Source organism: Sycon ciliatum, chromosome 8 (assembly GCF_964019385.1).
Source record: "Sycon ciliatum chromosome 8, ocSycCili1.1, whole genome shotgun sequence".
Taxonomy (NCBI): domain Eukaryota; kingdom Metazoa; phylum Porifera; class Calcarea; order Leucosolenida; family Sycettidae; genus Sycon; species Sycon ciliatum.
This window is the reverse complement of record NC_088650.1, coordinates 17,501,588-17,528,572: the sequence shown is the minus strand read 5'-3', so window position 1 is coordinate 17,528,572 and position 26,985 is coordinate 17,501,588. Positions and strand designations below refer to the sequence as shown.

General features: G+C 46.8%; 2 protein-coding genes across 2 annotated transcripts in view; one reads left to right on the top strand and one right to left on the bottom strand.

Moving 5' to 3' along the window:
* The window catches only part of LOC135823938 (spectrin alpha chain, non-erythrocytic 1-like), a 62,644-nt gene extending 39,783 nt beyond the window's left edge, over window positions 1-22,861 (top strand). Inside the window, exons 46-93 of the mRNA XM_065336816.1 lie at window positions 131-173; window positions 294-363; window positions 682-750; window positions 997-1,113; window positions 1,562-1,688; window positions 1,968-2,020; window positions 2,165-2,234; window positions 2,650-2,717; window positions 3,159-3,308; window positions 3,522-3,614; window positions 4,079-4,213; window positions 4,478-4,629; window positions 4,990-5,104; window positions 5,447-5,635; window positions 6,064-6,155; window positions 7,232-7,376; window positions 7,616-7,732; window positions 8,392-8,456; window positions 8,638-8,737; window positions 8,909-9,057; window positions 9,243-9,291; window positions 9,546-9,692; window positions 10,050-10,153; window positions 10,564-10,726; window positions 10,904-10,988; window positions 11,215-11,399; window positions 11,757-11,861; window positions 12,457-12,566; window positions 12,851-12,949; window positions 13,254-13,374; window positions 13,813-13,934; window positions 14,497-14,629; window positions 14,818-14,916; window positions 15,084-15,131; window positions 15,306-15,417; window positions 16,071-16,147; window positions 16,502-16,638; window positions 16,901-16,973; window positions 17,123-17,239; window positions 17,633-17,748; window positions 18,132-18,308; window positions 18,526-18,580; window positions 19,215-19,309; window positions 19,799-19,900; window positions 20,294-20,347; window positions 20,669-20,815; window positions 21,210-21,360; window positions 22,190-22,861. Of these exons, the coding sequence (XP_065192888.1) occupies window positions 131-173; window positions 294-363; window positions 682-750; window positions 997-1,113; window positions 1,562-1,688; window positions 1,968-2,020; window positions 2,165-2,234; window positions 2,650-2,717; window positions 3,159-3,308; window positions 3,522-3,614; window positions 4,079-4,213; window positions 4,478-4,629; window positions 4,990-5,104; window positions 5,447-5,635; window positions 6,064-6,155; window positions 7,232-7,376; window positions 7,616-7,732; window positions 8,392-8,456; window positions 8,638-8,737; window positions 8,909-9,057; window positions 9,243-9,291; window positions 9,546-9,692; window positions 10,050-10,153; window positions 10,564-10,726; window positions 10,904-10,988; window positions 11,215-11,399; window positions 11,757-11,861; window positions 12,457-12,566; window positions 12,851-12,949; window positions 13,254-13,374; window positions 13,813-13,934; window positions 14,497-14,629; window positions 14,818-14,916; window positions 15,084-15,131; window positions 15,306-15,417; window positions 16,071-16,147; window positions 16,502-16,638; window positions 16,901-16,973; window positions 17,123-17,239; window positions 17,633-17,748; window positions 18,132-18,308; window positions 18,526-18,580; window positions 19,215-19,309; window positions 19,799-19,900; window positions 20,294-20,347; window positions 20,669-20,815; window positions 21,210-21,360; window positions 22,190-22,300 (5,213 nt within the window). The 3' untranslated portion in view covers window positions 22,301-22,861. The remainder of the gene's footprint in view (window positions 1-130; window positions 174-293; window positions 364-681; window positions 751-996; window positions 1,114-1,561; window positions 1,689-1,967; window positions 2,021-2,164; window positions 2,235-2,649; window positions 2,718-3,158; window positions 3,309-3,521; window positions 3,615-4,078; window positions 4,214-4,477; window positions 4,630-4,989; window positions 5,105-5,446; window positions 5,636-6,063; window positions 6,156-7,231; window positions 7,377-7,615; window positions 7,733-8,391; window positions 8,457-8,637; window positions 8,738-8,908; window positions 9,058-9,242; window positions 9,292-9,545; window positions 9,693-10,049; window positions 10,154-10,563; window positions 10,727-10,903; window positions 10,989-11,214; window positions 11,400-11,756; window positions 11,862-12,456; window positions 12,567-12,850; window positions 12,950-13,253; window positions 13,375-13,812; window positions 13,935-14,496; window positions 14,630-14,817; window positions 14,917-15,083; window positions 15,132-15,305; window positions 15,418-16,070; window positions 16,148-16,501; window positions 16,639-16,900; window positions 16,974-17,122; window positions 17,240-17,632; window positions 17,749-18,131; window positions 18,309-18,525; window positions 18,581-19,214; window positions 19,310-19,798; window positions 19,901-20,293; window positions 20,348-20,668; window positions 20,816-21,209; window positions 21,361-22,189) is intronic.
* LOC135823939 (uncharacterized) overlaps window positions 22,764-26,985 on the bottom strand; it is a 9,131-nt gene continuing 4,909 nt past the window's right edge. Inside the window, exon 7 of the mRNA XM_065336817.1 lies at window positions 22,764-23,475. Coding sequence (XP_065192889.1) covers window positions 23,326-23,475 — 150 coding nt within the window. The 3' untranslated portion in view covers window positions 22,764-23,325. The remainder of the gene's footprint in view (window positions 23,476-26,985) is intronic.

Genomic DNA, 26,985 nt, shown 5'->3' with positions numbered 1-26,985 from the left:
ATTCGCTTTCCAGTAGGTTTTGCTTTACCTGAAACTACAGCCGGTCAATCATTTACTGAATGTAGAAGTGTAGATATGGGTGTGGAAGTATGATCTCTCACCCTGGCGGTTTACATCTGTGTCTGTGCAGGTCAAAAGCTGAAGGAAGCGAACCAGCAACAACTATACAACAGGTAGGCATTTCAACTGTCCAGAACATTTTTGAAGGGAGGTGTAACTGCATATCGGTGCTAGAATCTGGAGCCTAATTGACGCAAATGTTGATTTCCTTCTGTGATCAATGCATCTTGCAGAGGAGTGGAGGATGTTGAGCTATGGTTGGATGAAGTTGAGCAGCAACTGGCATCGGAGGATCTTGGACGAGTAAGTAGCGTTGTGTTCTTGACTCCAGTTTCTTTGATGGTGGTATTGGTACCAATATCTAAAGACAATGTGGTATAAACAATGTGTTCCATATAGGCAATGCGTTTGGTGGATTACATATCAGTACTTGGAAGGACAATATGCTTTAGAAATAATGGTCTTTCCATGGAATTATTCAAACCGTCACCAGGTTCTTGTCACATACAATGTCATGAATGCGAACTCCCTTGGTGGGCCACGCTCCATATGCATGCACAAGTATGCATTGTTCGGGAATCAACACGATCTTCCATTGTCTGGTTCTGGTGTCATCTGCAGGATTTGACCAGCGTGCAGAAGCTGCAGAAGAAGCATGTTCTGCTGGAGTCCGACATACAAGCTCACAAGGTTTGTACATGTGCATCCACTACTGTTGCCTGATGATTGCACGAAGCATGAAACTTTAAGTAGCAGTAAACAAGCCTTGATTGCCCTTGTTTTTCTGTACATTCTACTATTAAACGTTTCTGATGGAGTGGGCATGTTTATCTACGAAAGGAATAGTTTCTTTTTTTAACTGTGTAAGGCCTGAGAATTATTTAACGGCGTTCTTGCAACTAGTGTCTTTGTATACTGTCTTGCTTCCATCTGTAGGATCGCATTGATGCAGTTGATCAGCAGGCCGAGAAGTTCATTGCAGACAATCATTTTGATGCTGATGCAATCAAGGCCAAGCGTGACGCTTTGACGGCTCGCTATGCAGCCCTTCAGGTATGTGATGTTCAATGAAGTAGATACGGTTTGTGGACAAGCACAAGTGACATGGCATTAACATCTAGTACATGTACATAGCTATGGTAAGATTAGCTGTACTGGAGTTCTTGTTGCACTTGGTTCACTGTTCTACCGAGATTTTGTTCTGCTATTGTCGCTTTGAAACACTGGTATGAAACACTCACACTCATTTATCTGAAACTACAGAACTTAGGCGAGTTTGTCAACATTTAGGATGCTTTGTATTCAGTGCCAAAAAATGGCACAGGCACTGGTTTACAACTCAATCTCAACACACTCATACCGTTTCCTGTTCCGAATGAGCTAGCACTGGTTTGCAACTCCATACAAAGCATAACTATGCGATGATCTCCTTCGCGTTAACTCCATCGACCAACTGATTTTTATAATTTATCATCACTTCTCATTATTCTGATTGGTGCAGAGCCCAATGGCTAAGAGGCATGCCGTACTAGATGATTCTCTGCGACTGCACCAGTTCTTCCGTGATATTGAAGACGAAGAGACGTGGATCAGAGAGAAAGAGCCGATTGCATGCTCCACGAACAGAGGTGGGTGTTGATAGCTTAAAATGAGTTAAAGATCACAGTAGCCGGTACCTAACAAATCTGTTTCGGGGTCTAATAATTATGGTAACATGTCTGGGTGTTCACTACCAAGTAAATCGTCAGTAACTGTAGGTGCAGCATGACTTAAATGCATCTTGCTCTCTTCGTTATGTTCATTTGTGCTGTCGCAGACCTTTAGTTTCTATGCTGGTGCTGGTGTTATAATTATGTATTTTTCTCATTTCCCATGTTCTACTTTGCTTCTTCTCTGACAACACACAGGCAAGGACTTGACCGGCGTGCAGAACCTTCTGAAGAAGCACCAGGCCTTGCAGGTAGGCCTGTTTTAATGTGTGTGTTCCTATCTCTCTACAGTTTCGCTGTATTCCACTTGCGTGGCTCTAGTAAGCCTGGTCGAAGGTGCATTGTGTTTTTGCTGAACTTTACCCCTGTGTTGTCGTTGTCTCTGCTTGCATCAGGCTGAGTTGAGTGGGCATGAAAATCGCATTCAGACCGTGTGCAGTGAAGGTCGAGCTATGCAGGACACCGGTAAGGCACATTCCTATCTCTATTGCTTCTGAAATTTTGCAAAGGCAAGTCAGTGGCAGCCTGTCTGAATTGGATTTTGAAGCTATTGTAGATGCCCTTATTCGTCAGTACACTTTCTGCGTTCTTCTATTCCACTGGTTTATTGAAATCTTTCTTGGTCAAGCATGCTGTACTAGTTATTTGGAGGTGATGGTGTACCGTATTTTACATGTAAGCCGCACTGGAGGATATGCTGCACCCAGATTGTTTTGTCACAAATACAGACATACATGTATATCGTTCATTTGACCATCGTATACAAGCCGCACCAATATTTGGGTGAATACAGTAACTGACGTTTAAAGTGCGGCTTATGCTCCGGAGAATTCCCTGCTAATAATGGTCTGACTGACAACTGCTGTGTGTCTGTGTTTAGATCACTTTGCCAGCAAGGAGATACAAGGCAAGGTGGAAAAACTCCTGGCTGACTGGGACAATCTGAAGGTACAGCTATGGTAGATAGTACTTCATGTGGTGCACAAGGCTAACCTGATGTAGTCTCAACGTAGTGTAGTGGTAGGGCACACACTGTGATATCTTCACACTCACATGCTCGTGAATGGGAGGTATGCATCTAAGATGGCCGTCCCCTTTTTGCGGGGCAAGTTACCCCATACTTGGCAGGTACAACCCGTTCTAGTACATTTATGAGTAGGACCTCACAAAGTTCTTGACCTTTTATGCAGAGCTGGTATCAAGGTGTGTACGGTTGTAGTGGACTTGCCCCGTAAAACCTAATGGCGGGAAATTTATGCATATGTCCCATTGCCCTGTTACATGGACATGGGGTAATTTTGGCAGTGCAAGGTGTAGGGTAGTCCAAAGAAAATATATCATTTTGTTTACCCAGCCACTTACATTATCTCTATGCTTCTTGTGCTGTAGGATAAGGCACGAACACGGAAGACGGACCTGGAAGAGTCTCTGCAAGAACAACAGTACTTTGCTGATGCCAACGAGGCCGAGTCATGGATGCGTGAGAAGGAGCCCCTCGTGGCCAGCACTGATTACGGCAAGGACGAAGATAGTGCCCAGGTCAGTTTAGTATGGGGTTCATTGTCTCTGCGGAAAGGGTAGCGTTTCATGAAGTACCTGCAAAATTGGCGAGAACTCCGTTCCGTATGTGTGCAAGCAATGAAGGTCTTTGCACTTTGACACGGTGTATCTCTTCCAAGCTGCTGTAAGTGTGATGTAGTGGCTTAGCAGCGACATATTTCTTTCCTCTTCTCTACGTGCGTACATTTCCAGGCTATGCTCAAGAAGCATGAGGTGATCATCTCAGACCTGGATGCCTACAACAACAGCATCTCCCAACTGCAGGATCAGAGCACACAGTGCCAAGTAAGTCTATCACATCGGCTGTCGAAACACTTATATCATGGCAGGAGTTGTGGACATGGATGGAGAGTTGGACGTGTTGGTGGTGTACACACAAGTATATTCTTGCTCATAGAGTATTGTGTTAGGTCTTGATTGGACTCGGATGGAGAGACAAGTACACATTTATAGAAAAGGAAAGGACCAAGGAACTACAAGTTACGCTATAATGTCCACTAACCCCACATCGCACGAGCTGGTTGTCAAGCAACTGGCGGTGTTGGTGGACGCTATAGCGTAACTTGTAGTTCCTTGGTCCTTTTCTTTTTCTAAATCATGTTTTGTGTGCACTAGCCATCCTATATTGGAACTGTTATGCTGTTACTATTTGGTACTGTTATCGCTATGTATAAGGCTAGCTCCAAGGTGCCTGAGACAGTATCAGCCGGATGTCAAAATCTATGCCTCTTCTGTGTTTTGTGTGTTAGGCACTAAGCCGTCCCCAGGCCGAGGAGCAGGGCAAGGAATGCGTCATGGCCATGTTCGACTACGTCGCCAAGACGCCCCGTGACTTGCCGATGAAAAAGGGCGACGTCTTGACCTTGCTCAATGCCAGCAACAAGGTATGTCACATCATCAGCACTCAATACGTCAGATAGCTGAAGTGCATTTCCGTTGTGTGTGTGGGGGGGGGGGGGGTGCGTGTGCGCGTGGACGTTTGGGGTATGTATGTGTGTGTGTGTGTGTGTGTGTGTGTGTGTGTGTGTGTGTGTGTGTGTACTTCCTCTGTTTGTATATGAAGTTGACTACACCACATCGAATCACCATGCCACACAATTTATGGATGGGTGTTGCTTCATGTTGATCTCCTCGTGACTGTTTTTCAGGATTGGTGGAAAGTGGAAAGTCCCAGTGGACAGCAAGGCTTTGTACCTGCAGCCTATGTCAAGAAAATGGACCAGGGTGCCGGACAAAGTGGCTCTTCGGCACAGTCAGATGAAGACTCTGTTGCGAATAGACAATCTGTCATCGATGCAAAGTAAGTTCTGAAGTAGGGGACGTAGTGATGATGGCTTGATGTTCTGTGAGCATGAAGGAGAAGTTGTCCATGCAGTATGTAATAGGTGTTGAGTGCAACCTGGCTGTTTCATGTCACTGTTCTGCCAAGCTGGGGACTGTACCACCGCCATGCATAAATCCATAACAAATAAGTACATGTACACGCCTGACTCGAGGAGAAATCGGGTCCTTGCCCTGACTTGTACAAGAATATGCCCACCTCTAGAATTATGCAACTAAAAAGAAAGAAAGAAATCATGCAACTTGTTGGGTGATGTAGCGTGTCTATGCTGAGACTGCTCTAATGCTTGTCTTGTTCGCTTTGATTGCCTCTTTGCAGGTATGCCGAGCTGATTGATCTAGCCAAGAAACGTCTGCACAAACTGCAGGAGTCTACAAAGCGACACATGCTGAGCCGCGAAGCTAACGAACTGGAATCCTGGATCAGCGATAAGGTAATGAGGAGACAGCTAAGCCGAATGCCCCACTCTCCAAGCAGTGCTCGTTCTCCAACAGGTAGAGCTTGCTCAAGCTGTAGAGATGGGAGGGGCGAAAGTCTGTTTTAACTTGGAGTTTTGCGCTGGCACAAATTTTGGTGTACTGGTGCAAGTGTGCCTAGACATCGGAGAGGTGATGGGACCATAATTGAATATAATCTTTCGCTCGATCTTGTCTCCCACTGCAATGACCTGTAGTGCACGGTGATGTTTCTAGATGAATCTTATCTCACCTGGGGCAATAGCCAGTTGCTGAGTCTCATCACTGCGGTGCATGTGTGTTGTGTTTTGAATAAACAGGAGGCTGTTGCGAGTTCTGATGAGCTGGGTAAGGATCTGGAACATGTCGAGGTACTGATCAAGAAGTTCGATGACTTCCAGAAGGATCTCGCTGCTAATGAGTCTCGTGTCCACGCTGTTAATCGACTGGCCAAGCAGCTGATTGAAGAAGGCCATTCCGATGCCGATGACATCCAGGCGATTGCAGATGTAAGCCGTTGTGATGATCTGAAGGGTATCTTGCATAGAATTGTTGTTTAGCCTTTAGCCTAACACTTGTTACTGGCATTGAGTATGCATGAATAACTGCAGTTCTCATCTCATATGTGACTCTGGATGCGCGTACTCAATATGAAGTGCTTCGGCATGCTCTAACCAGAGGAGACTCGAGCAAACATTTTGTTCTCTATATGAATGGTAATATGCACCCAATCACTTCGTATAGATGGTCTGCCAGTTACCAAGGGTGGTGGATGTTGTGAGGACCGCTTTTCAACCTGTATACATGTATGATGAAAAGCTCCGCGCTTTGTGCATAGAGCACTTTGCCGACAATCACCAAAACTTACTCCTTTGTACATGTAAAAATTTAATGATATGTCATGTGGCTATCCATGCTGTTCCGTGTCATGGTGCAGAGATTGAACAAGCGATGGGAGACGTTGATGAGACTCAGTGAACGCCGAAAGCAGAATCTCGACGGATCCCATGAAATCCAGAGATTTAACCGGTCAGTTGTAGCTAAGTGTAGAACACTTGATATATTTTGATATTTGGGCCTCAACCAGCGAAAACAGCCCTTAGGGTCACCATTTTCAAAATTCCTTTTGGGTTAGAAATTTGTTGAAACACATCTACTAAAGGACCTCAGCCAAGAAAAAGTTCTATATTCCGATTCAAAACGGGTGTATACATCAATATACAAGATGTACTCCAAATTGGTGCAATGTATGTATACGATGTATGCGTACAATGAATATTCAGCATTCAAAGGTGGGTGGGCAGCTTGAATACCTTTGAAATAGTGCAGTAAGCAGCTATAATGACAAAGAATGGCTGATGATTGCGGAGAAATGATCGACATATTCACAGTTGCACCCTGCGTGGAGTCGTTCCGCAATCTCGTCTTTCATTTCATCCTCCACAGCTGAAGACACGACGTCGCTGCCGTCACTAGCCCCAGACTCAGAATTTGTCTCAGGTGTCGACTCCTCATCTTCCGACTCTGGCAAGTCATCGGCCACCTTGAGCCGCATCGCAGCAGGAGATGACGGCTGCGATTCCGCCTCGCTGTCGACATCGACGTCGGAACCAAAGAACTTCTGTCTCATCCTCACTCTGAACTTCAGCGGCTACTTCGGCATCCACTCCCCACCAGGCTCGAGCTAGCTGTACACAATGACTGCCGTGTGTGCTCTGCGAACAGCTCTGGCGTCCGCAGCCATCGCAACAAGATCAAGGGACACTCGAGTCGCCACTCGACACCACTTCTTCAAAATAAACTACTTCAAGCAAGGAGTTCAAGAAGAACTGCTGTTCGCAGCGCGATCCAAAAAATCGTAGAACGTCACAAATCGACCTTTTTCTCGAAAAAATCACGAAACCTCTAAGGGTCGTTTTCGCTGATTGCGGCTCATTTAGTCTTTTAGCTATTTCACAGGCATTATTTGACTTGTACGTGCCATGCCTTGGACTTTCTGCTGGCAAGTTATTATTGCATGTCTGGAACGAAACTATTCGGCTACTGGCCACTGTGCACTGAATTTTGTTCACGCTGTATATCTGTGGGTAATTCAACATGTGCAGTGATGCCGATGAGACAAAGAGTTGGATCAACGAGAAGGGCATGGCACTGTCGTCGGACGACTTTGGTCGTGATCTGGCGGGCGTGCAGGCTCTGCAGCGCAAGCACGAGGGACTGGAACGTGACCTGGCTGCACTGGAAGACAAGGTAAGGACAGCTGAGAATACCTGTGTATCTGCAATTGGGTATTGACAGGATACATCGGGGTCAAAACTCTACCTTCCACATACACATTCCTGTGCTTGTTTTGATGCCGTTTAGTGCTCCTCGGTGCTGAAATAGTTTCTGTTTTGCCATACACTGCATTTCAAACTGTATCTCTCAATATGACTTGCTTGGTACTGACTAGCTGTTCCCCTTGTGCCTGGTTGCTTTGTACTATGTAGGTCAAGCAGCTTACGGATGACTCTGGTCGTCTGATGACCGCATTCCCAATGTCCTCCGGAGCCATTCAAGCCAAGCAGACGGAGATTGCTGATGCTTGGAGCAGCTTGAAGGCACAGGTACCTGATGATGGTCATTGGACTTTCCTGCATCTATGCACATACACTGCACATTTTGATTTTATTCGCTTGACGTATTCTCTTCAAATTGCAATCAGCAGTACCAGCTGGATCGATGTTTCACGAATGTCTTATTGAATAACGAACGGAAGAATGACGTCATCTTTCTGTTCGTTATTCAATAAAAAATTCGGAAATTGTCGATCCAGCTGGTACTGCTGATTGCAATCTTGAAACGACTGTCGCCTCGCCGTTTATTTATTCTCTTCAGAGAACTGTTTGCTGTTGGTCTGCAGAATTGTCCTTGTCATTCATTCAACGTAGATGTGTACCCGTTCTTTCTAGGCCTGAGTCAGGTGGCATTTTCTTCGGGTATCAGGTTCGGGTAGTTTTCCACGGGTAGCACAGGTACCCGGTTGGGTAATGTTACCATGGTAACACCACAATGCACCCCTTCACTGGATAGACATGTGGAGTATTACATGAATTTGTACACGTGCACTGTACATGATGTCATCTGCGACTTCGGGTTTTCAGGTTCTATTCTGTACCCGTCTACTCGAGGTCCTCACGGGTAGCATGGGTACCCGTGCTACCCGTGCACATCTAGTTCTTTCCAACCTGATGAAGATTTGCTTCTTTTCTACTGGGTTGTTTAGTCTGCAGCAAGGAAGACTAAGCTCCTGGACTCACATGATCTACAGAGATTCTTGAACGATTTCAGGTGAGCAGAGAGCATTGCAACAGAGGCTCATAATTATTGGCCCTTTTGTAACATCCTGGATGAGTCCAGCACAATAAGTTAGATTCTATTGTCTGTGTGCCTGCCTGTTTTGGCATGGTGTGATTCAGGACTTGAGGATCGGTTACCATCTCTCAACTATCATTGTGTGTTTGTCCTTCAGAGATCTCATGGCATGGACGAACAGCATTACTGCACTGGTGTCATCCGATGAACTTGCCAAGGATGTTGGTGGAGCAGAAGCACTGCTGGAAAGACATCAGGTACATATAGATAGTATTCATACATTAAACAGCTAATGCATAAAGTTAGGTAGCTGGACAGTGGGTCGTACCACAATGCTTGATAACAATATTACCAGTACTATTTGTCTGAAAGCTATTAGCAAGTGTTGCTACAAGATCCTGATTTACTCCATTGCCTTTCTCCTGCAGGAACACCGGTCCGAGATTGATGCACACAAGGCACAGTTCCAGGCATTCCAAGTCTTTGGCCAGCAGCTAACTACAGCTGGTCACTATGCCACACCGGAAATCAAGGAGAAGATTGATACTGCCCTTGCTGAGAAAGAGGCTCTTGAAAAGTGAGACAGGTTGGATACCGTTGCAATGAGTTGGATTCTTGGATAAGCATCACTTTTCCACAGAAAGTGGTGGATAATATGGGCATGGCAGACATTATTATTGATAGAGGCATGTGACGTCTTCTCTCGTGATGAAGTTTTAATATGATACTGACTTGCTTCCCTTGTCCCTGCCTGTTCTGCAGAGCGTGGCAGGCCAGGAAACAACGCCTTGACCAGTGTCTTGATCTACAGGTATAATCCTGCATGTGGATGCATTAATCATTACCTATGCAATCATGATTTCTGTCCTTCATTTGGTCATTTATAACTACATATACAGACATCTGAATTCTGTAAATTGGTTGAGCATTCAGAGAGTTCCATTGCTTGGCTAGCATTTTCAAATCTATATGTATACGAGGGCCGGTGTACTGGACCCTTGCTGCCCCGGGATGACTGTAGCTATAACCTGATTTTGGTTTTTACCTGTGTTATATTGCATTTAGCTTTTCAACCGTGACTCAGAGCAAGCCGAGTTGTGGATGCAGCAGCGTGAGAATTGGCTGGCCAAGGAAGACGTCGGCGCATCTCTCGATGGCGTCGAAGCCCTGATCAAGCGGCACGAAGACTTTGACAAGTCTCTTATTACCCAGGTATGGCATTGGAAGCATGGTCTGTTCTACTTCATAGAGGCTGTGTTGTCCTGCACCTTAGTGTAGTACTGTTGGAATCCATCCATTCCTCATGTTATTCAGTTCATTGCGCTGGACTTGGTTCTCCTCTCTTCAGTATACATCTTACTCATGTGAAGACTAGTAGGCAGTGTTGCTGCCGCTGAAGTCAAAGCTTTAAAAGGCGCAAGTAATAATAGAATATAGCCTAGAAAGGTGTCCCGCACAGGTGGATGAAAGCAGTTAGGCTCAAACTCGGACCATTGTTGCTGCACACATCCATTTTCAGTTCAGACATTGTAAAGTGTCATTGTGTGACATTTGCTTTCTGACGTTTAGGAGGAGAAGATTGCCTCACTACAGGAATTTGCCAATCAGCTGATCCAGACAAGGCACTACGATGCTGCTGCCGTGGCTGAACGCAGAGCTGCTGTACTCGCAAGGTAAGGCAAAACCATAAAGCTCTGCTAGAGATTGCCATATTGATTGGGATGAGAGTTTATGCGTATTCGAACAAATACTGATCACCATCTTTATAGCGCACACTCCTGCGTGAAAAAACATTCTGTGAAGCCAATTGTCAATAATCACTATAATTCTCTGTTTAGTTGCTTCCCCCTGCTGATGCCATGCGTATAGGAGTCCTCTTTCTTTTCTCTTGTCACCAGTTGCCGGGAGATTGCCAAAGGCATGAAAGTTTGAAGGGCAACTAGTCCTGGGTGGTTTCTTATCTGCCATGTGTATGTGTGTGTACAGACACCTAGCATGCCATGTTGACTGAATATTGTATATTGATTATGGGGAGAGAAGACTGTGCTGAGCATTGCATTGTGCATGATTGAAATGTGCTCAGGTGGTCCAAGCTGAAGGCGGCGCTGGTGGCACGGAGAAGCAAGCTGGGTGAATCCCAGTCGCTTCAACAGTTCACCAGGGATGCCGATGAGGCAGAAGCCTGGATCGGAGAGAAGCTGCAGACGGCTTCCGACGAGTCCTACCACGACCCCACCAACCTTCAGGTATGAAGATCAGCCTCCCCTTGTAGATTGAATAGCTGCTTCTACATGTTGAGATGACTAAGGGAAATGTCTTGGTTGGAAATTTGCTTACTGGTAAGTTAGGGTTTGTCATTCTGTCTCACAAATCAAAAATTAATGATGTATTGCAATATGTGGTGTTGTTGCATGTGTTCGTAGGGCAAGCTTCAAAAGCACCAGGCGTTTGAAGCTGAGGTCTCCGCCAACGAGGACCGCATCTTCGGAGCGATCAACATGGGAAAGAGTGAGTACTAGCAACTGGGTTGTAACCACTCCCTGTTCTTGGTTATAGGCCAAACTCCTACCTTTGCGGGGGTCGATGTACATTGGTTAGCTTGCATTGGGCTTCGATGGCACCTAATCACCACTAGTATACTGGATCAAAGAAGACAATGGAATTCAGTTTGGCGCTAAGTTAGCATGTGCTAAGTGGATAGAATGAAATGTAATACCTTTTTTTCTTTCTTTAGGTATTCTGGACAACCACCAGTGTGTTGGACAGGAGGAAGCTGTTAAAGATCGAGTGGCTCTCCTTGAAGACCAATGGAATACACTGTTGTCGAAGTCAGCTGATAAGAGCCAGAAGCTGAAGGAAGCCAATCAGCAGCAGCAGTTCAACACTGGTGTCAAGGACGTTCTCTTCTGGCTTGGAGAGGTACAACGTTTTGGGTGTGAATGCATGTATTTGTGTGTAGACTCGTGTATTGGTATTACAAAGGCTGAATATGTCATACTTTTCGACTTGCCGAGCATTCTGTGGGTGCACAGTTGGAAACAAATTTCACGTTCTGCAGCTGTTATGATCTACACATGCCTCTTGTAATGTTATCAATTGAATGATGGTCTATGCGTTCATATTTTGGTGTCCTGTACCAATGGCATGAACAAGGTGCATAGAAATGAAGGGGATCACTGACGTGTGGCAGAATTCTTATCAACTGATGTGCGCGCATCACAGTACATATGTACCCTAATTAATATGCTTCTCTTTTGATCTTGATCTCACTTGTAGATGGAAGCACTTCTCAAGTCAGAAGACTTTGGCAAGGATCTACCCAGCGTGCAGAACCTGCTGAAGAAACACCAGCTTGTTGAGGCAGACATCACTGCTCACGAGGTAAGCTTGGATCCTGGTGATCTTTCGCTGCTGGTGTCTTGATGATACCGATGCTTATACATGCATAATGCTGTTTTTCTTTGGCGGTGATGCCAATGTCTTGATCTTGCTGTGCTATTGTGATAAAGATACTGATGGGTTCACTGCGCTGATCTTGCATGCACGACATGCAACATTCAATGAGCAGCATAGTCAGCACCTACAACATATACCACTCATTGACAAACATGACACACATGGCATATTCAGGCTACATGGCCATCCACTAAGCCTATGCCGTACCGACTGTGCTTCCAAATACAGGAGATTGGCAGTCGAGGTGCATTAGTACATACAGTCAACTTGGCTAATAACGACTGCGGATATAACGACAATTCGCGAATAACGACATAATTTTCATGCCCAGAGCAAAGTCCCATCAAACTGTGACACATATAATGAGACTTCGGGTATAACGACACTTCGCGAATAAGGACACTTTTCTGATGCCCCGCCGAGTGTCGTTATACGCCAAGTTGACTGTACATATAATTATGTATCTGTGTGCATGGTGACACCGGCTATCTCATGTTTTGGTTTTTCTGTACACTTGCAGGCGAAGATTGGTGATCTGAACAGCCAAGCGCAGAACTTTGTTCGCGAGGGACACTTCGATGCTGTGGGTATCCAGTCCAAACAGGAGCAGATCAATGAGCGCTATGCACAGTAGGTTAATGTGTCGCTCTTGCAGAACTCTCTCTCCCTACATATGCAACTGGAGCTGAGTTATGTTATGCAATAACTGTGTCCAGGCTTGTTTATAATTTTCCATTATGTCAATGGACTTGGGCACTTAAATATATGTGCCGACTGAAATCTTGACACAAATTATTTGTCTTTGCTCGCTGCATCTTTTCTGAACGGATAATCCATTGCCCTTGGCACATTCACTCCAGGACATTTTGCAAAATCATGACACCACTGTCCATTATATCATGCTCTGTGTACAGGCTTCAAGTACTAGCTGAAGCTAGAAAGAAGAAGCTGAATGACTCGCACATCCTTCAGCAGTTCTTCCGTGACATCAGCGACGAAGAGGCCTGGATCAAGTAAGCAAAAATATTGTGTTCCTGCACATGTGCAAATAAGAAATAGTAGCATTTGGCTCATGGATCTGTGTCAGACCCAATGCCAAGGAAGAAGAAATTATTATTATTATATATTAGAGCTGTATTCCATACTAATACACAGCCTTGTAATTACCAGCCTCTGGAAAGATGACATTTTTGTTGCATTGTCAATTCTCGCAGCATGCACTCGCTTCGGTACCAGACACATGCACCAGTGCCCTTGCATGACATAATCTTGCTACGTGACACTATCTGACCAATCCGCGTGTGCCCCGTCTTGCAGGGAGAAGAAACTCTTGGTCAGCAACGATGACTACGGCAAGGACCTGAACGGTGTGCAGAACCTGCGTAAGAAGCACTCCCGCTTTGACACTGAGCTGGAAGGCCACGAGCCAAGAATCAAGGTAAGACCTACATGTAGTAGTACAGCTGCTTTCCCAGTGTACTCAGCACTTTGTTTTGCCATGTGTGTGCATTCTCCTCTTGCAATATATGACATGCATCAATTTCCAGTGAATTCGTCCCAGTGCTGACTAGGCCTGAATGTGGTTAATTAACGCACTCTCCACATGCAGGCTCAGAACACATTGTTATCTGGCTGGCGAATAGAGTAAAGGCAGCACTGTTGTGAAGGCACGTTTGCACCTCCTGCCGCCTACATATCTCCCTGCGCAGAATGCTTGTGATTCTCTCCCCTGGTAAGCAGGGTGTACTGATACTGGTCTTACAACATCAGCAAGTGTGCGCGCTGTAACCTAGGTTTGTTGGCGTAGACGGGTGGACTTTTCAGCACAGCCAGTGGCGTGACGATTGTCTGACTTTGTTCATGTGAATGACAACAGACTGTTCAAGACGATGGTCAGAAGCTGATTGCTACTGGTCACTATGGTGCAGACTCCATTCAGCAGCGCTGCGATGACCTGGGCAAGAGCTGGGAAGAGCTTCAGAAACTGTCTGCGGCAAGGTAAGGACCTGCCAACCAATCAATCAAGCAATCGTAGTGTGTGGTGTACCCATGGGCTGGGTAAGGACATGCCAGCCAATCGTAGTGTGTGGTGTACCCATGGGCTGGGTAAGGACATGCCAGCCAACCGTAGTGTGTAGTGTACCCATGGGCTGGGTAAGGACATGCCCGCCAATCGTAGTGTGTGGTGTACCCATGGGCTGGGTAAGGACATGCCAGCCAATCGTAGTGTGTGGTGTACCCATGGGCTGGGTAAGGACATGCCAACCAATCGTACTGTGTGGTGTACCCATGGGCTGGCTGCTGCCGGAAGTTAGATTCATGAAGTGATACAATATTCTGTGAATGCATCACTCAGGCTTATTTTGCCTAGAAAGGATGACTTCCATAGTAGAGAGTGAGCTCTTCAGTTTTGATTTATACATGCGAATGCGCGGCCCCGATTTAAGTAGCCGTGTCAGTACTTGATGCAGAAGCAATCTGCTAATCTCTGCATCAGATACCCCATTGTCTTTTGTGAATCCCGCTCTGTTCTTCTTTACCGACCACTACGTATGTGCAGGCAAAGCAAACTGGATGAGTCGCTACTCTTCCAGCAGTTCAGTTCCAATGTTGATGAAGAGGAATCCTGGATCAATGAGAAGCTCGCTCTGGTCACAAGTGATGAAGTCGGTGATACACTCGCCACAGTACAGGTAAGCTTTGCCATGCGCCTGCGGTGTGAATCTGGCTTGGTCGTGTACACGGCTGGTGGAGTAGCAATGCCATCTGGCATCATTGTGTAGTTAGGTTTTTTGTCGGAGATTGCATGACCCACCGTTCCTACCTCCCACTTCATTTCTGTCATTACAATGATGAATGTCTGGTTTGATCTATGCGGCAGGGTCTAATGAAGAAGCACGAGGCCTTCGAAACTGACCTGGACGTGCATCAGGACCGCGTGACTGAACTCAAGAAGGCTGGTGACGAGCTTATTGCCAAGGTATGGGTACAATGGAGGGTCCAGTGTGGGTACATTCAGTGCCTTGGTTGCGTTTCTGTACTCGTTGTGTTCTTGCTGGCACAGCAAAAATGCAGCTCTTTGAATACTGGAAAGGAGGCAATGTGATTTTGAACTTCCTGTCTCTTTCTGCCTGTGTGGTATTTCAGGACAATTATCAGAAGGCAAACATCGGCAGCAAGTGTGCATCTCTTCAGGTAAGATCAGAGAGCAGAACAGGAAGGATTGTTTTGTCTAAGATTCACTTGCAGTTGTCCTTCGAAACACTGCGTAGCTTGCTGTTCATGTTTTGAACTTCAGCGAAACCATAAATAAGTTGTCATCATTATTCTCTTATCAGCAACCTTTCTTTCTTGCCCTATTTCGTACAGAGTAAACTAGAAGGGTTGGTGAAAGCTGCTGCGGAGCGCAAGAAGAAGATCAATGACAACAATGCTTTCTTGCAATTCAACTGGAAGGCCGACGTGGTGGAGTCCTGGATTGGTAAGGAGGGATGTGTGTGTGTTGAGTGTAATGTTCCCCTTTGGCGTCCGTTGGACTAATTTGTGGACAGTCTGCTGTGGAGCCTCATTGCACGATCAGGGACTGTGGCAAGGGCGTAGCAGCCGGTCCGGCCGGTCCAGGATTTTGCACCCTAATTTCAAACTTTTTCACGGGGAGACCCCTGGACCCCCTCCTGCCGAACCACCTCCAACGGCGGTGCTATGCGCCTGAGTCAGTGGTGATTATACTGTCAGTATAACGTGTAACTATTGTAGCTCTGTTTGAGAGAAGAACAGCCAGTGCAACAGAACTCTGCACCCCTTGCCACTTCTATATTATATGCAGTGGATATCTGATAAGACGCATCCTACGGAAGTCTGCTTAGTATCTGAAGTACTTCCTATCCAAACATACTTTAATCTACAGTAATGCACTTGTGCATGAACAATGTCCGTACTAAGCAAGTGTATGTTCTATCAGAATTCGTACCGGGTGAGTTTCATTGTGTGTCCACTCTCCATGTTTGCCAGGGGAGTTGCAAGATGGAAATGAAATCCCTGAACCTTTTTTTTGTCATCAGTCCGACTCACTCTTTTGTCATCACCTCTCTATTCTCTGTCTTGCTCCTCTGCTCTCTGTATGGCGTACACCAGGTGACAAGGAGGCTCTGGTCAAGTCTGAGGATTTCGGCAAGGACCTGCTGTCTGTGCAGACACTTCTGGCCAAGCAGGTATGCACCCTACCAGAAACACTGCTTGACACCCTAGAAATCCAATCAAATAGCCATGAGCCCCCATAGTTGTTATTAGCCTATGCGGGGACTTTGACAGGTTCTGCCACCTGTGAAAAGGTCAACTTCCGTGTCAATTGTACAAGACTCCATTTGGAACCTGCTACTGGTATCACTGATGATGCCATAGGCCACAAGAGATGTGTGGGTTTGGCACTTTCGAAAATTACCATTTTCGAAATTGACACTCTTAAAAAATGATGGGTTAGCTTGTGGGAGCTGAGTAAATACATTTTGACTAAATCACAAATAGATTGAACAACTGAGAATGAATTTATCTCTGCGCTACTCCAGGATACCTTCGATGCTGGCTTGAAAGCATTCACGTCCGAAGGCATCCAGAGCTTGACTGCACTGAAGGATGAGCTAGTGGGCAGCAAGCACCGTCAGTCCAGAGCCATTCTCCAGAGGCACGCTGAAGTTATGCGACGGTGAGTTACATACACGGCTTCCCGAGCCAACTAGCAAGCATTGTCTGGCCTTGATGTGGTTTACTTTACGAATGAATTGCTGGGAATAAGTAGGACATTGCTCTGCGACATGGCCATTGTATACAGTACATGTACATGTCTTCTCTATACATTTGGGTATCTCCTTATGAATCACCTTGCTTGTGGTTGACCTATGGCAACTGACTGATCACTATTTCCGCAAGTCGCACTGATCTGGACTACCGTGTTCTATTCTGTTCAGATGGGAGAAGCTGCAGAAGGATTCCGAAGCCCGCAAGAACAAGCTACTGCGCTCACAAGAACAGTTCAAGAAGGTATTATTATATGCTAGCCACGTGTAACGCTTTCCAGTGCATATGTGATGTCCGTTTTGTGGTTGTGCCTGGGAGCATAAATATTATGGGTTTTTTTTAATCTCTGTTTGGTCAATCTGTTGTCCTACCTACCATTTTCTTTTATACAGGTTGATGATCTCTTCTTGCAATTTGCCAAGAAAGCATCAGCATTCAACAGCTGGTACGAGAATGCCGAAGAAGACCTTACTGACCCAGTGCGCTGCAACTCTCTTGAGGAGCTGAAGGTGAGAGTTAAGAAAGAGAGAGAGAGAGAGAGAGAGAGAGAGAGAGAGAGAGAGAGAGAGAGAGAGAGAGAGAGAGAGAGAGAGAGAGAGAAGAGAGAACGCCTGTGCTTTCCGTCAGACGTGTCGAAATGGTGGTAGCGCAGCATAATGTGGTGGAATTTTGTAATGGCGCATGTATGTGTATGTGAACGAAGTGCCCCATGCTCTAGCTATTAGTCATTGAACGTGGTAATTGTTCATTGCCTGCTCTTTCCAGCTGTGCACACAAGTATCAACTGCGTGCCTAAACATCCCTGATTGTGTCAGTGCCGAGAGAGAATAATCTTTTCCTCATGCGTACTGGTATGACAATGTATGTTGATGCGCTGTGCAATTCTGTGTGTGTATTTCCAGGCTCTTCAAGATGGCCACACTCAGTTCCAGTCATCGCTCAGCTCTGCCAAGGCTGACTACAAACAGCTGGTTGCCCTCGACAGACAAATCAAGTCTTACAACGTCACTAACAACCCGTAAGAGTGCCGAGTAGTATCTCTGATCTTCAAATGGGTGCTGTTTCCTGTTGGATTGAAGTAATTGGTTGAGACATCGGGGATTGTATATTGGAAAAGCCTTGCTGCTCCTAACATGGCGCTCACTCCTCCTGCTGACTGACAGGCATCATATTTGTTCACGAACGCCATAAGAAGCCCATGAGATCATTCACAGCCAGGAGTGTATGTGAGGCAGTTTCTGGTGTACTCAGCAATGGGCTATTTCTGCCAATTTGATCACGAAACGGGATACTTGCTAGTGTGCGTTGCCAGACATTATTGGGGTAGTTGGTTATTCAACCACAGGCTACACCCTGACTAAGGCGTCTATCTTCTTTTCTCCAACCGTTCCTCTACTCTAGGTATACATGGTTCACCATGGACGCGCTTGAGGAGATGTGGCAGAACATCCAGCGGATCCTCAAGGACCGAGAAGTCGACTTGCAGAAGGAGCAGAAGCGACAGGAGAAGAATGACGAGCTGCGCAAGGCATTCGCTCAGCTTGCGAACAGCTTCCACACTTGGCTGACCGAGAGCCGGTAGGTGCTGCTACAAACCAACTAATCATCAGACAACAATATAGAAGTATTCTTGACAAGTAGATGTGGGCAGCATGCTGTTACATATTGAGACTTTGCCGTGCATTACGCATGTGGATCTTGACGAAATGACAGTGAGGTGAAATTTACAGCGAGAAGCAAATGCTGTCTCTTGCATGGATATCTAAGAGACTATCTGTTGTCCATCTTTGCACAGGGCATCACTCGTAGAAGGCACAGGATCCCTGGAAGATCAGCTTGAAGCCATCCGTGTAAGTTGAAACAGATACTCTCGGTTGTGTTGAATTTGAGCACATTGCATCTATTGGAGTATAGACACATCAATTATCTTGCAGGAAATGATGGATGCACCAACCCCTCTTTGTTCAGGAACTGTTGAGCTGGATTTTGGGTAAGGGCACCACATTCCTAACAGCGTGGTTACACCAATGCAGAATGCTGCTAGTTCCGTGACAGTGCATATACCCTGGGCCAGAGCTTCAACACATATGCTCCCAATGGCAAACATGGTTGCAGCTCAAGAGCTTCATGGCAAAGAAACCAATCTTCAGGCAATCATTTTGCCGCCTGACACTTGGTTTTTAACTCTGAGCTGCAGCTACATTAGTCCCTCGTTTATATGCTCCTTGGATAAGGGATCCATAAAATGTGTGGGTATGTGAAAACAGGTGGATACGTGGAGTCTATAGACGTTGAGGCCAGCACATACTGCCCATGTTGCGTGCAAGTCAATAGACCCACGCATTCGAGTGAATGGCAGCAGACAAAAAGCTACGGATAAATGAAGCATGGATAAGCGAATATACACTGGATAGCGTGTGTTGCCATTGTGGCAATTTGTAACGATATTATTATTATACGGCTTTGTTCCTCTGTCCATATCAGCACAAGGCAGATGAAGTTGCCGATCGCAAGGAGAACCTAAAGAAGGTGGAGCAGCTAGGATCTCAGATGGAGGAGGCTATGATCCTGGACAACAAGTAAGGAGCCCGGGCCACGAGGGGGAGAAGTGTTTTTTTGCTAGTCATCGTAATTTCTGTGGCTGAAATTATGCAGTCAAATGTTTTTTGGGGTCTGATGATAGTGTCGATATTCAGGATTTGTAAGGCCCAAGGTTGTTACACACGGGGCTGACTGACACGCCGATTTGGGTGCTGCACTATAGGCAATATTTCTGTAGCTCACTTTGTCCTGACTGTTGACTGCACACAAAGATAGACCTCCACATACGAGTATGTCTACCGTGTTTGATCAGTCTTGCATGCGCCATTGCTGAGAGGGTGGTGGTGGAGTGTAGGATTACCGGCCAATATGTGTTACGAATGTTAAACAAATGTGCTCGCCAACTGATGATGGCCATAGTAGGATGTGATTCTGTAGGGTTACTGCAGGGCTTGATTGCAGCAGTCAACGTATGCTAGCCTGTTGCTCATGGCGTCTTTGTGTGTTTTGCACTCCATTCCTTACAGGTACACCGAGCACACTCCGCTGGGACTTGCACAGCAGTGGGATCAGCTTGATCAGCTAGCCATGCGTATGCAGCACAACATGGAGCAGCAGATCCAGGCCAGGTGAGTTACCTTTGTTTCTATCATTTAGCATTATTTTCACGAGAAACCACCAATGTCGAGAACATAATATTATGCTGCATGGCAGTGGTGGCTGCGGTCACCCTTGTTTTGCTTGTCCACTAAACCCATCCACCCACCAACACATATACACATGGGAATCACAGCTGTCTGCTTCCTACACGGCTGAGGGCGCTTGAACAAGCCTGAAGCATTCCTGCCCGCTTCATATAATTATAACAAGATAACTCAGGTTGTCTCTTGCTGGAATTGTAAGAGTGCAAGCTAGATTGCTACAGGCAATTGGAGTGTAACCGTGGCACCTTGGCGGTGAATGTCTTCCAAATATCTGACACCTATTCTGTTGTTAATTGTTTTCTCTGATTGCTGCACTAGAAACATGACCGGCGTGTCAGAAGATGAGCTGAAGGAGTTCAACCAGATGTTCAGGTATGGACGTAGTCTGAACTACTTCGGACAATTTGTCGGTTTCATTGCCCTATTAAATCTGCATCTGCACTTTGATCTTTGAAGGGTGGTGGTGTTCCTATGGATGTGGAAAACTCGGCCTCTAGCCGAGTCTCACGCGGACCGTGACTTTTTTCTTTTAATCTTTGCACTAATCACCAGGGCTGTGAGAGAAGAATTCATGGAACGGAAGGGATTGCTAATAGGGAATGCCGTCTTGCACACACGAGCATTGCCGGTAGTTTGGCGTATCTGCTGGAGTGTGACTGAATCTGGTGCCCTCTTGATTATTGTGTGATACAGACACTTTGACAAAGACAACAGCAACCTGCTGGATCACGCCGAATTCAAGGCCTGTCTGAGATCGCTGGGCTACGACTTGCCTATTGTAGAGGAGGGCGAAGTCGACCCGCAGTTCGAGGAGATTCTCAACCAAGTCGATCCAAACCGGTGAGTGCGCACCATGTGTTCACTGTGGTCAATTTGTAGTATGCAATCGAGGGTAATTGAGAATTACTCAGTGCTTGTGAACTCAAAGGCATGGCTTTTAGTGTATGAACGTGGATTACTTTTACTGCCACTATAGTCATGAATGCAGATGAGATGCAGTGTGATGCAGTAGGCGATGTCGAAATATCACCTCACGTACGAGCAGCGAAAATCACATGGGCAATACTTGGTCAGTGGATCATGCCATGCATGCCTCATCCCCAGTTTGCTTACATCCAGCATGCTAACAACTTCTCCGCATATGATAAGCAGTGGACCGTTGTAAGTAATGCATGTTGCACTAGTGTATTGGTCGGTGTTGTGACACATTACTCTTTCTGACTCGACGCTGCAGCGATGGCCAAGTCAGCATGGAAGAGTTCATGGCGTTCATGATCAGCCGAGTGTCCGAGAACGTCGAGTCTAGCAAGGAGGTGGAGAACGCCTTCCGCGCCATCACCAGCAACGGAGACGCACCGTATGTGACTGCTGCCGAGCTGCTTCAGGTATGTAGCATAGAGGTTGACTGTTCTCAACTTGCACGCTGTGGGTATTGCACGAGTGCAAGGAGTCACAGATTGGCTCGCACTTTGTTTAGACATTGATTGCCCTACCTTTGACGCTGACGAATGCGACTACTTCTTCTTCTTTTTTTTTTAGTGAAGAATAAGGCTAATCTATGCTGTCACCATTCCGGGTGGTTCTTGGTCCTGATTAATCTTGAAGTACTGGGCACTGGATTCTTGTTTGAACACACATTCATGATGACTAACTGAGCACTGGATTCTTGTTTGAACACACATTCATGATGACTAACTGAGCACTGGATTCTTGTTTGAACACACATTCATGATGACTAACTGGGCACTGGATTCTTGTTTGAACACACATTCATGATGACTAACTGGGCACTGGATTCTTGTTTGAACACACATTCATGATGACTAACTGGGCACTGGATTCTTGTTTGAACACACATTCATGATGACTAACTGGGCACTGGATTCTTGTTTGAACACACATTCATGATGACTAACTGGGCACTGGATTCTTGTTTGAACACACATTCATGATGACTAACTGGGCACTGGATTCTTGTTTGAACACACATTCATGATGACTAACTGGGCACTGGATTCTTGTTTGAACACACATTCATGATGACTAACTGGGCACTGGATTCTTGTTTGAACACACATTCATGATGACTAACTGGGCACTGGATTCTTGTTTGAACCCACATTCATGATGACTAACTGGGCACTGGATTGTTGTTTGAACACACATTCATGATGACTAACTGGGCATCTTGGTTTCATTGCACTGTTTACACAGGCCCTACCCAAGGAGCAAGCCGAGTACTGCATGCGCAACATGCAGCCGTACCCGGACGTCAAGGACGCCTACGACTACAAGTCCTTCACCAACTCGGTGTTCTCTTCGTAGGAACGGCAGCAGCTACAATGACGGATTCAAGCAGGAATGTGTCTTACCAACCAGCTATTACTACTAGACCGATCATTTTGACACTGATACGAACAACCGGAATCACAAAACAGTCCCCGTTCATCCCCATTCATACATAATCATGATAGGATTTGTGCTATTTGTGCATGTTGTAGCTGTTCTGATTTTGCCGCGTCAATTTTCTAGAATTTTACACGCTTCGAACATATTCTAAACAGGCTAATTTCACGGTAGAATTGATAAGCGATCATATGACTTTGTTTCAAAATATTTCCCCGTAGTGCTATTTTTTACCCGTTTTCCCTCCCGAATTCTAGAGTATATATTTCGTATGGTGATATTGCCGTTGTGCACCTGCTGTGTCGGCTCTTTGCCTTCTTTGACGTTATTTAGTTTTCTGCACGTTTGTAGAGTGCTCGAATGGGACCAATAATCAGAAACGTTTCATTTGAAATGATCAGGTACGGCTCACAAGGCGACATTGATCTTTTATTGCATAAGTTTTTTTGGAAATTCCCACATGTAAAAAAGGTATGAAGATTTTGCTTGCAAAGAATAACTCAGTGAGACAGGTTGTTACGATAGCCGGCTCTGTCAAAAATGAAAACGAGAGCTCAACGGTAAAAAAAACCTTATACGGTTCGGAGGCTGCAAATGGCATCAAATATCTGCATAGTGAGTGAGCCCAAGTGGCAGAAACGTGTTTGCACACAGAGAGATGGGCTCAAGTGAGATACTTTCATGTACATCGTTGGCATGTTGGCACCCAGAGGGGTCTAGAGATGGCCAAACTCTACCATTGTCTAATAATTTTCTAGAGAAGAAATCTGTTTTGCGACAGAACTAAAATCAAAATGTTCATGTTACCAGAACACAAACATCGACAAAAAAAGAAGAAGAAATAAAATATGCAGAGTTCTCGCAATTTCAAATTTCACATTTTCTAATATGCCAAATTCGCCAGCATTTGGCACAACGTCAAGTGTAGCCACAGCAGATGTTACTCACGCATCGGCTTTCTCCGCCTCTACCGACTCCGCCGATTCTGCTGCTTTGGCGCCTCCCAAAGAGCTCAGGTACACAGCCCAGCCTAAGCTGACAACTAGGACAAAGTTCAGCTGGTGGGCAATTGGCACCAGTTTAAAGTTTAACAACTGCAGAAGGGAGAGGAGAGAGAGAGAGAAAGAGAGAGAGAGAGAGAGAGAGAGAGAGAGAGAGAGAGAGAGAGAGAGAGATCGGTTAGTACGAGTAGCAGCAGGCATCAATTAGCACAAACATCCATTCTGAACGTAACCAAACGTTCTGTGTGTACTTTAAAATACAAATTAACATTCTACTCCCCATGCTAGAGTATAGAGTAGACACACACGCGTGCAGGACGCGACACACCAAAAGACAAGAGAGTGAGTTTGGAAGAATGGGAATGTCGGGCAGAGTAGCTGGCCTCAATTGAGTGCGCGTTAACGAATCGTGTGGTCGGCCTACCGAGGGCAGGAGCTGTATATGACCAAGTGGGTCGGCCTGCGCTGAGCAGGAGCGGTTTGTGACCCATGCGAGTTGGTGGGTCGGCCTGCGTTGAGCAGGAGCGGTTTATGACCCATGCGAGTTTAATAGTAGTGCGCGAGAGGCCAGTTACGGAGGAGTGCCCGCATCCATGTGTTTCAAAATATATGGAGTGGAGTGCAAGAGTAAGAAATGGGATGAGGAGGGTGGGTCAGAATTTGAAAGCTGACTGCAGGCAAGGAAACTGGAAAGACAGCAAGCTCTGTTGTGCGCGCAGGAAATCTGCGCATGCGCAGAGCGTGGGCATGTGATGTCTATGATACACAGCAGTATGTAGAGAGAGCAAGATTGTGCATACACGTAAGGAGGGTTATGCAACCCGTTATAAAGGCCAACAGCGAAGCAATGGTATGTGACTGTTAACAACGGTTAACTCCAACATTAACCGAACATTTAACATTCTACTCCCCATGCTAGAGTATAGAGTAGACACACACGCGTGCAGGACGCGACACACCAAAAGACAAGAGAGTGAGTTTGGAAGAATGGGAATGTCGGGCAGAGTAGCTGGCCTCAATTGAGTGCGCGTTAACGAATCGTGTGGTCGGCCTACCGAGGGCAGGAGCTGTATATGACCAAGTGGGTCGGCCTGCGCTGAGCAGGAGCGGTTTGTGACCCATGCGAGTTGGTGGGTCGGCCTGCGTTGAGCAGGAGCGGTTTATGACCCATGCGAGTTTAATAGTAGTGCGCGAGAGGCCAGTTACGGAGGAGTGCCCATGCCGACATTCCCATTAGGGCCAGAGGAGATAGCGGGTGATAACAGCCAATATAGATGGTAAGTATGTATTGCACAAGAGCGTTGTTCTAGAGGCATAAAGTCAGACTGATATTGTGGAGTAGGATCGACAAAGAACGCTATCTGCATCCTAAGTGAATGTCTTTGCACTTACTCGGTGATCGGCTGGACCATGGTGTCAGGCCGCTCCGCAGCTGTAGGAGCAAAGGTCCTGAAGGCATCCATCTTGTTCCGGGACAGGGCATCAGCGATGGTATTGGAAATTCCTGGCAGGTGCGATGCTCGGATCAGGAAATTGTGCTTCACACAGATTGAGTACAGGGTGCGGAAGAGTGCCATGACTGCAGGGGACCGGCTCGTGCCCGTCTTCAGGCACTCCACGACAGCTTGGTTGTCGCACTGAAACTCCACACGCAGCCGCAGCCACTCGATCCCCCATGTGGCGCAGGCCGCGACAATGGCGAAGAGCTCCTTGTAGGTAATGCTTAGTTCCAGTTGCTGCGGAGACCAGTCACCTCTGAACCAGCGACCATTGAAGAAGGCTCCAAATCCAATGGTGCCACTTGCGTCGGTTTGCAACTGGAGGTCAGCGCTGGGCATCCACTTCTCTAGCAGGAAAAATGACTTTCCGTTCCATGTTGACAGAGTCTGGTGCCACCAGCTCAGGTCGCCCTTGGCTGAGGCTGAGAGGTGCAGCATTCGGTGAGATGACATCTCAGATGTGGCCTTGTCGAGGTCATACAGGCGGCGTAAGAATGTACGGCCGGCAGGAATTGCTCTGGAAGCGAACGAGAGGTGGCCCAGGAGGGAGGCGAGTTCGCGTTTGAGAACGCAACCCTGGTCGAGGGTGGTAGAGACTAAACGACGTAGGGCCAGAAGCTTGGACTGAGGCAGACGCACTTCCAAGCGATCGGTGTCCAGTTCCAAACCGAGGAAGGTGAGGACAGTGGAAGGGCCCTCAACTTTCTCTGTGGCGACAGGTATGTTCAAGAACTGGAACAAGTCCAAGATGATGGCCTTGTGCTTGGCCGCCAGGGAGGAGCTTGGTGGGCAGATGTCGAGGAAGTCATCGAGGTAGTGCATTACGTCGGGCAAGGAGCCGACATGGACAAGGACCCAGTTGATAGCCGTTGCCAGCTGGTTGAAGATGAATGGTGAGGAGCGGAGACCAAATGGAAGGACCTTCTCGTAATAGTACATGCCGTTCCAACGGATCCCGAGAAGATGCCAGTCCGAGGGGGCGACGGGACACAGGCGAAATGCATTACGGATATCTACCTTTGTCAAGAGGGAGCCCTTGCCGAGGCGCATAATGGCGGCAATTGCGGTGTCCACGGAGTCGTAATGCAGGCTGAACTGCCCGCGTGGTATAGCATCGTTGACACTGCTGCCATCGGGAGACGACAGGTCATGTATCACACGAAGTTTTCCATTGGACTTCGGCACAACACCCAGACCAGATGTCTGCATGCACAGAAAGGGTGGCTCCGGAAATGGACCTGCTGTTTGCCCAGCTTCACAACATTCGGTCAAATAGGAAGAAACATACTGCATATTACGAATAGCCGACAGGTGATTGGGAGAACTATGAACACCAGATATAGCAGCAGAATGGCCTATCGTGAAACCATGACACAACCCATGCAGCACAAAGTGAGAGAAGGAGTGATCAGAATGACGGTTAAGGAGCCCGGCTAATCGGCGTACATTGATGGGGGTCTCCACAGAATGTTTACGGAGCAGACGCTGAGGTGGCGGACTGTCCCCTGCCACATTTGACTTCTGGGTGCTTCCCGCGGCATTGAAGGCACACATGGGCACGATAGCAGAATGAGTTGTTGCATTGGTCCTTGTTGAAGTTGCGGCAGATAGGCTTCCCAAGATGGGTTGGCGCGCTGGACTGCGGCGGACCTCCACTCCCAGCGCCGACGGATGGAGGCCCTGGTCTAAAGGGACACCGGGCCTGGGCCACTGGGTGCACCAGAGAACAGCGCGAACATGGCGGGCGACCACGGCTGGTGAATGACGACTGCCACAAATTAGAGTCGATGATAGCCCAGTCGTACGACAGTGGTTGGGAGGCTATGGCGCGCCGGAAACGCCTGTCATAACTTAGCCATGCGTCCGCCTGATACGAGTTATTTGCATCCAGAATAGTGGCCTGATATGCCAGCAAATCATTTGAAAGCTGACTGCAGGCAAGGAAACTGGAAAGACAGCAAGCTCTGTTGTGCGCGCAGGAAATCTGCGCATGCGCAGAGCGTGGGCATGTGATGTCTATGATACACAGCAGTATGTAGAGAGAGCAAGATTGTGCATACACGTAAGGAGGGTTATGCAACCCGTTATAAAGGCCAACAGCGAA